This window comes from Mugil cephalus, chromosome 1 (assembly GCF_022458985.1).
Source record: "Mugil cephalus isolate CIBA_MC_2020 chromosome 1, CIBA_Mcephalus_1.1, whole genome shotgun sequence".
Classification (NCBI taxonomy): domain Eukaryota; kingdom Metazoa; phylum Chordata; class Actinopteri; order Mugiliformes; family Mugilidae; genus Mugil; species Mugil cephalus.
Genome location: NC_061770.1, coordinates 28,397,297 through 28,409,462, shown reverse-complemented (window position 1 = coordinate 28,409,462; position 12,166 = coordinate 28,397,297). Strand labels below are relative to the sequence as shown.

Here is a 12,166-nt window from a genome sequence, read left to right as displayed (position 1 = left end):
CATCTCAGCTTCTTCAAAGCCACTGAGACACACAAAGACAATTGAAATGTGTTTATTTCTGTTCAATCCAGAAATAAAGCTGTGAATATTCAGAAAGAAAGAAAAAGACATTTTACTCCACACAACAGAAGATAAAACAAAGTTCAAACTAACAGATCTAATAAAGTAAAGTCATCTACTTAAAGTCAACATGTGCCACAGTTTGACTGACTTTTATTCATATTTGTCGTTGTGTGTTCGTTCTGCTGAAGTCTGAGTGTTTATTCGTGCTTTACATCACGGTGGTGTTGCTGCTGTCCGGGGGGAGATCTTCCAGCGGCTTTGTTGAGATTCTGTGACATCCAGGAAGCTTGTTGCTGGCGCTGCTTCTCTGGCGAGCGTTTAGGACACTTCAGGCCCATGGCGTCTTTCCACTTGCGGCCACGTTTGTGCAGAGTTAAGTCGGCGCGCACTGCAAACGTCTCTCCGCAGCGCTCACAGGTGGGAACGAGGTGGGTTTCTCGGTGCTTTTTGAGGGAACCTGGCATCGAAAACGATTTCCCACACGTTTCACACCAGTACGGTTTCTCTCCAGTGTGCTTACGATAATGAATTCTCAGCATCTGTGAGCTTGCGCAAGTGTAGCTACACTGAGCACAGCTGTATGGTTTTTCCCTGGTGTGGGTGTGTTGATGGGCTTTTAGGGCACTTGTGTCGATATATGATTTCCCACATTCGTTGCACTTGTACGGCCTCTCTCCAGTGTGGATACGCTGGTGTTTTACCAGGCTACTAATAATGGTGAAGGCTGCTCCACACTGGTCACAGCTGTACGGTTTCTCCCCGGTGTGAATGCGCTGGTGGACTCTCAGTGAGCTTCTGACCGTGAACGCTGCGCCGCACTCATCGCAGCTGTGTGGCTTCTCACTGGCGTGGTTGCGTTGATGGGCTTTGAGGGAAGTGGCGACGGCGAACCTTTTCCCACATTCTCCACACTCGTACGGTTTCTCTTGTATGTGCACATGCTGGTGTTTTTTCAGACCTCTTTCCGTGGTGAAGGCGGCGCCACAGTCACAGCTGTGCGGTTTCTCTCCCGTGTGAAGCCGCTGGTGGATTTTCAGTGCATCACTGTTCTTGAGTGTCGCTCCACACTTGTCGCAGCTGTGTGGTTTCTCCCCGGTGTGGACGCTCAGATGAGTCTCGTAGCTTCCTGACGATGCGAAGGTCTTGTCACAGTGTGGACAGCAGCGACGTTTCAGTCGAGTTCTTCTTCTCTGTTTTGGCACAGACGCAAAGACAGAGAGAGAGAGATGACGTGTTGGAACATGTTTAAAGCAAATGGAAAAGCAGATCAGTCACACTCATACTCATAAACATGGATCCACTCTCAGTTTAACAGGGTGTGCGGCTTGACTGTCAGCTCAGAAACGCTGATGATAAGAATGATAAGAATAAGCCACATTTAGGTTAAAGGAGGGAAGGAAGGAGGGAGGGAGGGAAGGAGGGAAGGAGGGAGGGAGGGAGGAGGCAGAGGCAATAAAACTACCAGCCTGGAAACACATCATCGTAAATGAGACACTTAAAGAAACGACCTTCTCTCACATGATATGATCAGCAGACGCATTGATGACATGTCTGCAGACGCTGTGAGGAGAGTTTGGAAAAGTTACTCATCAATGAAAACTCATCTAAAGATTTCACACCGAGTCAGTAAATGGAGAGTAGATGATCCTTATTTCATTGTCAGCTTTCTATGTGGTGGTTTGCCCTGGGATTAATCTAATATTTATATATTTATTTATTAGGGCCCTGGGATTAATCTAATATTTATTTATTTATTTATAAATAAGAACAGTGGGGAAACACTGGTCAGTGAATACCAGGTGTCCATGAGTTCAGCCCCCCCCCCCCCCCCCATGGCCCCTGGGGGCCCACGTTTAATTGTAAAGCACATTTACATCAGCCTCAGTGGAACCAAAGTGAAAAGAGAAGGAGATGTAGGATCTTCCAACTCCTTCCTATGAGCTGAAATCTAAACTGAGCCCCGGTGCAGAAGTTTACTGAGCTGATCCCATTTAGAAGCAAACTCAACAATTACGCCCAATAAATGTGGTTCAAAGGTTTTTGTAATGAAGCTGACTGACCGCATGGCCCCTGGACTCGGCTGGACCAGAGGAGGAGCTGGTCTCTGAGCTCAGCTCCGGGTCCTGGTCCTCCTCCACATCGGTCTCTGAGCTCAGCTCCGGGTCCTGGTCCTCCTCCACATCGGTCTCTGAGCTCAGCTCCGGGTCCTGGTCCTCCTCCACATCGGTCTCTGGGCTCAGCCCCGGGTCCTGGTCCTCCTCCACATCGGTCTCTGGGCTCAGCTCTGGGTCCTGGTTCTCCTCCATGCTGGTCTCTGGGCTCAGCTCCGGGTCCTGGTCCTCCTCCACATCGGTCTCTGGGCTCAGCTCCGGGTCCTGGTCCTCCTCCACATCGGTCTCTGGGCTCAGCTCTGGGTCCTGGTTCTCCTCCATGCTGGTCTCTGAGCTCAGCTCTGGGTCCTGGTCCTCCCCCATGTCGGTCTCTGTGGGTCTCTGGTCAGAGCATGGCTGCAGCCAGGATGTGTTGTGCCTACAGGCTCCGCCCCTTTTCTGGAGGGGCAGGAAGTGGGGGGGTAACATTACAGACCACCTACTGAGCTCCCTCCTGTTGTGGTCTGTTTTTTTTTTTTTAATTTCTTCTCTTTTAAGGGACGACCAACACACTTCTTCAGAACAAAGAAAACCTTCGTATCTTATTGTTATTTGATTCCAGAAACGTCAGAGTCTGGTCTTAAAAAGAGACCAGGACCCTGAATGAGCTTAGTCCACGTCCTAACTCGGTTGGAGCGATGAGAGGTGACTGGAGGTTGAAGTGGTGCAGACCAACGTCCGGCCTTCGTGTTTAAATTCCTTCAGCTCAGCTTCTTCAAAGCCACTGAGACACACAAAGACAATTGAAATGTGTTTATTTCTGTTCAATCCAGAAATAAAGCTGTGAATATTCAGAAAGAAAGAAAAAGACATTTTCTATCTAATAAAGATCTAACAGATCTAATAAAGTCATCTACTTAAAGTCAACATGTGCCACAGTTTGACTGACTTTTATTCATATTTGTCGTTGTGTGTTTGTTCTGCTGAAGTCTGACTATTTATTCGTGTTTTACATCCGTCAGCGGCTTCTCTTCTGCGCTGCATGTAAACGCACTGAGCCTCATGCTAACTGGGGAATTCTTTTAATGCATTTTAATTTGTCATCATCTGAAAGAGATTCTAGCCGTAAATTTCTTCTTTGTTCCTGTAGATTTATATCTTCGTTTGAATCAGCCTTAAATAAGATGCCCTGGCTGCCGCCGTTTCTCAGCGTCTGGAAGAAACGTCCTGTGTTATCCTCATACCGTAACAATGAAACATGTAGAAAATCACGCTTTCACGGAAACAATGTCTGTGTCTGAAGAACAGGTCCAGTAAAAGGAATCAATCATGATAAAGGGACAGAGGTAACTCATAAAATGTGCTTCTTTGGAGGCTCTCAGACCAGACCAGGCTCTCAGACCAGACCAGACTCTCAGACCAGACTCTCAGACTAGACTGATGTGACGTCTCTAGACGAAGGACGTGATGACGATGGCTGACCCACGGTTTTATACCCAGACCTGTTTACTAACCCCACTACTGAGTGTGTGTGCAGAGGGACAGAGCTGCAGATCCATCCCAAACGTACGGGGCTCGTGATAGCGACTGGCTTGTTCTTATCTCACGCTCCGGACACCAGCTGTTTCACCTGATAAAAAGACTTGAGCATAGACCCGACTTCCCGCCCCCAGAGGAAGCGAAATGCACCAAGTAAAGCTTCCTGACTGACGCTCGCAGGCGTCTCCCTGATGAGGCATAAGCTCATTTTATTTCTTAAATGCGTCGAGGACTAGAGAATGATCGACTGAAGAGATTATAGCATTGGCATAGTCCCAGCATCCTGTTCCCAAGGGGAATGTTGGAAAGTACAGAAGTTAAACTGTCACGGGAGATATTCTCCCTGATCCTCTTCACCAGAGAGTAGGAGGAAGGTCCCACGAACGGGGCATGAAGCCGTCCGACCTACAGCTCCTTTCACTAATTACTGTGTCGCTGACGTTTCCCTTGATGGAAAGACTCATAAACAGCCCTGAAGGAAAGTGAAATGCAACGCTGGTCAGTCTGTTCCTTGGTTAGTGCTGAGCCAAACTGCAGCCTCAGCTGTTCTTATCTCATGGACTTATCACAATGACCCGACTTCCTGCCCCCCAGGGAGGAGAAAGGCCACAGGTTCCTGACTGACTCTAACTACTTTTTATCTTATCTTTAAATACAACGCAGACTGGAGAATTTGAAGTGATTGTGGCTTTGGGTGTGTGAGGACTGAAGGTTTGTCCCGGATAGAGATGATACATGTGTGATGAAAGAATAACCCCACACTGTGTGTGTGTGTGTGTGTCTGTGTTTGTGTGTCTGTGTGTGTGTCTGTGTGTGTGTTTGTGTGTCTGTGTGTGTGTCTGTGTCTCATTAATTATCTCTACTTCACAGGAACCTTTCCTTCAGAAACTGAAGAAAGAAGATCTTCGTCTGTCAAACAGTGAGAACCAGGATGTTTGAATGAGCCACTCATCTGATTCACGTTAACAAACTGGAACAATGGTTCTCAGACTGGGGTCCCCGGAGCCCTGGGGGTGAATTCCTAAAGTTAGTTTGGATGTACTGATAAGAGCGGGCGAAGACCAAAAGGTGCCAGCAAATGAAACCCTGAAGCTAGTCAGGCTAAAATGAGTTGTGGTTACAAAGCATCCAGAGTGGAAGGACAAAACTAAAGATCTTTATTCCAAACAGATGAATGAGTGACGAATGTTATTGTTCAGTTTCAGGTTCAATAAATGCTCTTAAATATGCTTTAAAATAGCTTTGAAATGAACTGATTCATTTGGACTGAGTCCTTTTTGATACTGTTCATTTCTATGAGAGAGTCTTTCAGGTTAGTATTTAGTTTGAAAAGTTTAAAACAAAAACAAACGGTACTGAACATGTTTAATTAGCGTGAGGAGTACGAGGATCTTGTGTTTGTTTGGCTCACGATGAGGACTAAAGCGTTTAAGGGCGTTTTGTGTTAATGAAGTTCCTCTTCTTGAAACATTTCAGAAGGACTTCAAGTCGTCATCTTCTTCACACTGTTCATCTGGTTTCAGTGAGAAGGAATTCAAAAAGAAACTTTAGACAGAGTTAAAAACAACCATCAGAGATTTCACATCAACATTTAGTTCAGAGACACTGCATCGCTGCCATCACTGTGTGAAACAGGATTCAAAAAAATCTCAAGCCCATCGGAGAAACTTAACAGCTGCCATCAGGGTGAGAAAGATCTCATGCATCTCATCATCGCTAAATTAATGTTTGAAACTATACAGCTGCTGATACTGAGAGAGAGAGGGATCCATCATTAATATCATAAGAGAGACTGCACAGCTGTGTTTACTGTGAGAAATAACTCAAAAAAACAATATGAAGAATCTTGTCAATGTCAGGCCCATCTGAGGAACAGCTGTACATATATAAAAAATCATTCTGAATTTTCAGAGAGACTCTACAGCTGCCATCAAGGTGAGAAAGATCTCAATATGTAGTAGATTATAAATTGACTTAATACTGTTCGGTGTAAAAAATGTTGTGTGTGTGCGTCTGTAAAGGTCAAGCTGACTGTATGACCTTACTTCCTGGTATCCATGGCAATGGTGTCATTAACATGTGAATCATTAATGTGGACTCTGAGTGTCATACATGGATGAAGCTCAGATAGAGAGCGAAGGAGACTTTGCCCCCGCGTTAGGAATCCGTCCGTCAGTCGAGGATTTTCAGCTTCACACCAGTCAGTGAGTAAAACCTGCCAGAACTGGGATTAATTGGTCGTGTCTGGGATTGACTGGTTGTGTCTGGGATTGACTGGTTGTGTCTGGGATTGACTGGTTGTGTCTGGTTGTGTCTGAGATTGACTGGTTGTGTCTGATTGTGTCTGATTGTGTCTGGGATTGACTGGTTGTTTCTGGGATTGACTGGTTGTGTCTGGTTGTGTCGGGGATTGACTGGTTGTGTCTGGGATTGACTGGTTGTGTCTGGTTGTGTCTGGTTGTGTCGGGGATTGACTGGTTGTGTCTGGGATTGACTGGTTGTGTCTGGTTGTGTCTGGGATTGACTGGTTGTGTCTGGTTGTGTCTGGGATTGACTGGTTGTGTCTGGTTATGTCTGGTTGTGTCTGGGATTGACTGGTTGTGTCTGATTGTGTCTGATTGTGTCTGGGATTGACTGGTTGTGTCTGGTTGTGTCTTGGATTGACTGGTTGTGTCTTGGATTGACTGGTTGTGTCTGGGATTGACTGGTTGTGTCTGGTTGTGTCTGGTTGTGTCTGTGATTGACTGGTTGTGTCTGGGATTGACTGGTTGTGTCTGGTTGTGTCTGGTTGTGTCTGAGATTGACTGGTTGTGTCTGGTTGTGTCTGTGATTGACTGGTTGTGTCTGGGATTGACTGGTTGTGTGTGGTTGTGTCTGAGATTGACTTGTTGTGTCTGGTTATGTCTGGTTGTGTCTGGTTGTGTCCGGGGTTGACTGGTTGTGTCTGGTTATGTCTGGTTGTGTCTGGTTGTGTCTGGGATTGACTGGTTCTGTCTGGTTGTGTCCGGGATTGACTGGTTATGTCTGGTTGTCTCTGTTATTGACTGGTTGTGTCTGGTTGTGTCTGGTTGTGTCTGAGATTGACTGGTTGTGTCTGGGATTGACTGGTTGTGTCTGGTTGTGTCTGGTTGTGTCTGAGATTGACTGGTTGTGTCTGGGATTGACTGGTTGTGTCTGGTTGTGTCTGAGATTGACTGGTTGTGTCTGGTTATGTCTGGTTGTGTCTGGTTGTGTCTGGTTGTGTCTGGGATTGACTGGTTGTGTCTGGTTGTGTCCGGGATTGACTGGTTATGTCTGGTTGTCTCTGTGATTGACTGGTTGTGTCTGGTTGTGTCTGGTTGTGTCTGGGATTTACTGGTTGTGTCTGGTTGTGTCTGGGATTGACTGGTTGTGTCTGGTTGTGTCCGGGATTGACTGGTTGTTTCTGGTTGTTTCTGGTTGTCTCTATGATTGACTGGTTGTGTCTGGTTGTGTCCGGGATTGACTGGTTGTTTCTGGTTGTTTCTGGTTGTCTCTATGATTGACTGGTTGTGTCTGGTTGTGTCTGGTTGTGTCTAGGATTGACTGGTTGTGTCTGGTTGTGTCCGGGATTGACTGGTTGTTTCTGGTTGTTTCTGGTTGTCTCTGTGATTGACTGGTTGTGTCTGGTTGTGTCTGTGATTGACTGGTTGTGTCTGTGATTGACTGGTTGTGTCTGGTTGTGTCTGGGTGTGTCTGGTTGTGTCTGGTTCTGTCAGGGATTGACTGGTTGTGTCTGGGATTGACTGGCTGTGTCTGGTTGTGTCTGGTTCTGTCGGGGATTGACTGTTTGTGTCTGGTTGTGTCTGGGATTGACTGGTTGTGTCTGGTTAACTTACAGCCACTAAATGATGAAATCTCGTTGAAGCTCCTCCTACTGCAGGTGCTGATCATGGAGTCTTCATCCTCACCAGTAACTCCTCAGCTCCTCTCCTCTTCATCATCTCCTCCTCCTCCTCCTCCTCCTCCTCCTCCTCGTCTGTCGCTGCAGAGTCCAGAGCTGCAAGCTGAGTTTCTAAAAGGTGAAAGCCCGGGGGGGCCCCAGGGGGCATCAGGGGTCAGGACCAGGGGGCATCAGGGACCAGGACCAGGGGGCCTCAGGGGTCAGGACCAGGGGGCATCAGGGACCAGGACCAGGTGGCATCAGGGGTCAGGACCAGGGGGCCTCAGGGGTCAGGACCAGGGGGCATCAGGGGTCAGGACCAGGGGGCCTTGGGGCATCAGGGGTCAGGACCAGGGGGCATCAGGGGTCAGGGACCAGGGGGCCTCAGGGGTCAGGACCAGGGGGCATCAGGGGTCAGGGACCAGGGGGCCTCAGGGACCAGGACCAGGGGACATCAGGGGTCAGGACCAGGGGGCATCAGGGGTCAGGGACCAGGGGGCCTCAGGGGTCAGGACCAGGGGACATCAGGGGTCAGGACCAGGGGGCATCAGGGGTCTCAAGGGTCAGGACCAGGGGACATCAGGGACCAGGACCAGGGGGCCTCAGGGGTCAGGACCAGTGGCATCAGGTCCAGGGACCAGGGGCCTCAGGGACCAGGACCAGGGGACATCAGGGTCAGGACCAGGGGCATCAGGGGTCAGGACCAGGGGCCTCAGGGCTCAGGACCAGGGACATCAGGGTCAGGACCAGGGGGCATCAGGGGTCTCAAGGGTCAGGACCAGGGGACATCAGGGACCAGGACCAGGGGGCCTCAGGGGTCAGGACCAGGGGGCATCAGGGGTCTCAAGGGTCAGGACCAGGGGACATCAGGGACCAGGACCAGGGGGCATCAGGGGTCAGGACCAGGTGCCTTATTGTCTTTCTGTTTTCTTCTCTTCCAGAGCGGCGGAACAAATTTCGGTCTCAGGTTGATTCCAGTGATTCCATGGTTTCCAGTGTTTCCTCCCCCCCGTCCTCCCCCTTCACCCAGACCCCCTCCTCCCCTCTGAGCCCCTCGGCCTCCTCTCCTCATCCTGATAGACCAGGTGAGCTGAATGGATTTAAATAGCCCAGAGCCTCCTGGTGGATCATCGGTTCATGGTGATTATCTTCAACAATGAGGAGCTTCTCATTTCCTCCACATCCTGTGGTGGAGGAGAAGATGTTAGTCTGGAGGAGAAGATGTTAGTCTGGTGGAGAAAATGTTAGTCTGGTGGAGGAGATGTTAGTCTGATGGAGAAGGTGGAGAAGATGTTAGTCTGGAGGAGGAGATGTTAGTCTGGTGGAGAAAATGTTAGTCTGGTGGAGGAGATGTTAGTCTGGTGGAGGAGGAGATGTTAGTCCGAGAGAGAAGATGTTAGTCTGGTGGAGGAGATGTTAGTCTGGAGGAGAAGATGTTAGTCTGGTGGTGAAGATGTTAGTCTGGTGGTGAAGATGTTAGTCTGGTGGAGGAGATGTTAGTCTGGTGGAGAAGATGTTAGTCTGGTGGAGGAGGAGATGTTAGTCTGAGAGAGAAGATGTTAGTCTGGTGGAGGAGATGTTAGTCTGGTGGAGGAGGAGATGTTAGTCTGGTGGAGAAGATGTTAGTCTGGTGGAGGAGATGTTAGTCTGGTGGAGAAGATGTTAGTCTGGAGGAGGAGATGTTAGTCTGGTGTAGGAGAAGATGTTAGTCTGGAGGTGGAGATGTTAGTCTGGAGGAGGAGATGTTAGTCTGGAGGAGGAGATGTTAGTCTGGTGGAGAAGGGTCAAATCATTGGCTGCATCAAGCAGAGGAAACATCTAGAAACTACTGAAACTGGATTAAGACCTTTATTCCAGACTGGAAGGACAGTGGAGAACCATGTTCTACCAGGAAGAAATGTGTGCAGCGCAAGAAAATCTAATACCTGTTCTCCTCCTCCACACTAGGGGGCGACACGTGTCTTTTCAGCGGGTTAATACCACGTTAATACGGCCCGATTTCTGGTTGATCTATTACGTGATGTAACAAACTAGAGTCGTTAATGTGTCAGACATTTAAACAACAACCAGACGGATAATAGAACATTTTAATCTTGTACGTAATGTTCGCGTTATTTCTGGTGCAGGTAAGATCCGCGCTGTCCCTCAGACGGCCCCGTTTCTCTTCTTCTTCTTCTTCTTCTTCTTCTATGATCTTCTTTCTTGGACGTGTTTGTTCCGGGTCACACGCCAGCTTAGCGGTGGTGGAACATGAACACACACATTATCCAATCAATGCTGTGGTTAAGTGTTTACATGGCGGAGAAAACCGAATTCCAATCGCATCATCTGGGCGATAATGAAACTCTGATTTTAATCGGAGTAACGTGTTTACATGCACTGAAGTTCTCCTGTTAGAGTCCGATTAAGGCAACAATTTGTTTTTTTCACGTGTAGTGTGACAGACTAATGTGTTCTACAGCATTTCCATGGTCTTTCTACACATGTTAGATAATTTAAATGCATCCAAATATTATAAATATAGTTGTTTCATTTAGTTTAAGTCGTATTTATTTACACAGATTATATAGAAGAAGAAAAAAAGCAACAAGAGTGTTTATTTGAAATCGTTTCCTTATTAATATAACACCAACACTGAAAGCTTCTAAAACATGCGTTATGTGGTAGAGTGGCCCTGAGGCAAAAAGAGAAAACACAACGACAAATTACTAAACACAAGGACATTAACCAAACCAGGAAAGGTCAGCACAAAAGAACTGGTCCGTCCTCTGAACCGGTTGTTGTGTTTTCTCTTTTTGTGTTGTGTTTTGTCTTTTGCTGTTGTGTTTTCTGATTTGCTCCTCAGGGCCACTGTAATATAGCGACATAAACAAGGATATTATGAGAGTGTAACAATGTACAGTAGGTTAAGAAATCGTTATTAGATCATTCGCTGGTCAGAGAGCAACATGATGATGATATTCTTTATTAAACTTAAATGCTGAACTCATTATTTTTGTCATCAAATGATCTTGTGTGGTACTTTTTTCTGTGTATGTGCATTTTGTCTAGTATTGGTTCAAAGTTGAATCAGTTGTGTTTCCCACATTCATGGTGAAAGACAAAAGACACGTTTTCTAGATCAAATTTTATTTTACGAGCATCATTTTTTCAGCTTTGAGCTGGAGTACAGAGAGCAAAAGTCACAAGAAATAACACTCCATCACAAGAGGCTGTGACCTCACATATTTCTATTAGCACCACATCACTGACTTTATATGAATCTGGACTAAATAAGCAGGAGATCTCCACACTACACACTACTAACACATTAAACCGGTCCACTATTGTCTACCAGGCTTCTCTCATTCCTTTTTAATTGCTCTGGTGTTGCCATTTTTTCCTATAATGTTCTTTAATTCTTCTTTAATTCTTCATATGGTCCACTCTTGTTCAGTGGTGGTAAAGTTGGACGTGCCCCCGTTTCCATTTTCCTGAACCCCAGAGAGAATGTTTGGGATGAGCTGGAGAAGCTCATCAACACAAGATCTGAATAAAAACACTGGAATTTCTGTGTTTGTTGCTGCTGTTCATTCAGTCTGTGGTGACTTTTCTTCGTCGTGTCCTGTTTGCCCTCAGCTCGTCTCTCGTCCCTCTCCAGCCCTGAACTCCTCTCAGAGCTGAAGGACTCCCGGACACGCCCCCTTCGACATGTCCCCGCCCACAATGGACTGACCACCGTCTTCTCTGGACGAGGACGAGGACAGGTAGCGGCTGGTGAAAGTCCCGCTTTAAGATTTGCGGTCAAGGTTTCCGGTTCTAAGCTCCCAACCCTCTCTGTTTGGATCTGCAGGTTTCTGACTCCGCCCCCACCATCAAACCAGCCAATCAGAGGATGTCTCGTTGAGCCGTGTCTGGGCTCTGATTGTGTTTCAGCAGTTATGGAGCCTTCACTAAGCCCTTGTCTTTTAAGAGCTAGCTAACTCTTGAAGCTAGCATGCAGCTTCTTTTAAAAATGAGCACGATGTCGAGCTAAAGCTACGTGCTAGATGTATCCATCTGTTCCATGTTTCATGTTTTCTCACAACCATCTCATTCATTTTAAGAACCAGTGAAGTTCTGGGTGTTTCTTCCTGAATAACTTCCCAGAGACACTGATGCTGAAACTCAGTCACACCAATCTGAGCTATGGTTCAAGTAATAAACAGACGTTTTACTCGTGAACTGACTCTTCAGGGACGGACACTGATTCTTTATTGTTGTTGTTTTGTTGAGACGTGTGAATCATTTGGGACATCTCAGGGTTATCTCATTCATTGCATGTTTACTTTATGTAGAGAAACTCGTTATGAAGCACAAAAAATCTGGGATTAACCGTCAAGTATTTGCATTTGTGTGTGTGTAAAATTTACATATGTTAATTAAGATGTTAATTAATCATATTCTTTGTTTTCTGAGACAAGACCATAACTAATGTCCCTTTGAAGACAAGGTTCATATTGATAAGATTGATATTAAAATGATATTAAATAACAAAGGTTTTGATTATTATATTCACGTCCCTCTGCATCAACAAAATGAACCACAGACCAAA

At 46.7% G+C, this 12,166-nt stretch overlaps 3 protein-coding genes across 13 annotated transcripts in view; 2 read left to right on the top strand and 1 right to left on the bottom strand.

The window, feature by feature from the left end:
* Positions 1 to 3,595, bottom strand: part of LOC125009218 (zinc finger protein 391-like) — a 3,643-nt gene extending 48 nt beyond the window's left edge. Inside the window, exons 1-3 of one of the 2 annotated variants that reach the window (XM_047586958.1) lie at positions 3,103 to 3,595; positions 2,124 to 2,937; positions 1 to 1,253 (exon numbers count right to left, since the gene is read on the bottom strand). The exon at positions 1 to 1,253 is cut by the window's left edge and continues 48 nt beyond it. In XM_047586958.1, the coding sequence (XP_047442914.1) occupies positions 261 to 1,253; positions 2,124 to 2,642 (1,512 nt within the window). In that variant the 5' untranslated portion in view covers positions 2,643 to 2,937; positions 3,103 to 3,595 and the 3' untranslated portion in view covers positions 1 to 260. Of the gene's footprint in view, positions 1,254 to 2,123 lie in introns of both variants that reach the window. The other variant, XM_047586964.1, reaches the window with a different exon arrangement.
* Positions 1 to 12,166, top strand: part of LOC125009548 — a 321,026-nt gene that overhangs the window by 182,606 nt on the left and 126,254 nt on the right. The window lies entirely within an intron of this gene.
* On the top strand, positions 3,690 to 12,125 carry LOC125010009 (pectinesterase inhibitor 10-like). 10 transcript variants are annotated; one of them, XM_047588389.1, is made up of 5 exons: positions 3,691 to 5,960; positions 6,041 to 6,059; positions 7,510 to 7,732; positions 8,535 to 8,678; positions 11,212 to 12,125. In XM_047588389.1, the coding sequence occupies exons 3-5, from the start codon at positions 7,603 to 7,605 to the stop codon at positions 11,553 to 11,555; spliced, it is 618 nt and encodes a 205-aa protein (XP_047444345.1). In that variant the 5' UTR covers positions 3,691 to 5,960; positions 6,041 to 6,059; positions 7,510 to 7,602; the 3' UTR covers positions 11,556 to 12,125. The 10 variants fall into 10 exon arrangements, with proteins under 10 accessions (XP_047444348.1, XP_047444362.1, XP_047444345.1 ...); XM_047588398.1 differs by lacking the exon at positions 6,041 to 6,059 and having other exon boundaries at positions 3,692 to 4,304; positions 4,563 to 5,999; positions 7,430 to 7,732; XM_047588391.1 differs by lacking the exon at positions 6,041 to 6,059 and having other exon boundaries at positions 3,692 to 4,403; positions 4,563 to 5,999; positions 7,430 to 7,732.

What these genes read in the sequence shown, in the direction of transcription:
- LOC125010009 (XM_047588392.1), top strand. Translation starts at nt 7,603, where the DNA reads ATGGAGTCTTCATCCTCACCAGTAACTCCTCAGCTCCTCTCCTCTTCA. An exon ending in GCAAGCTGAGTTTCTAAAAG is followed by an intron (nt 7,733 to 8,534) that starts GTGAAAGCCCGG and finishes CTTCTCTTCCAG; the next exon opens with AGCGGCGGAACAAATTTCGG. An exon ending in TCCTCATCCTGATAGACCAG is followed by an intron (nt 8,679 to 11,211) that starts GTGAGCTGAATG and finishes GTTTGCCCTCAG; the next exon opens with CTCGTCTCTCGTCCCTCTCC.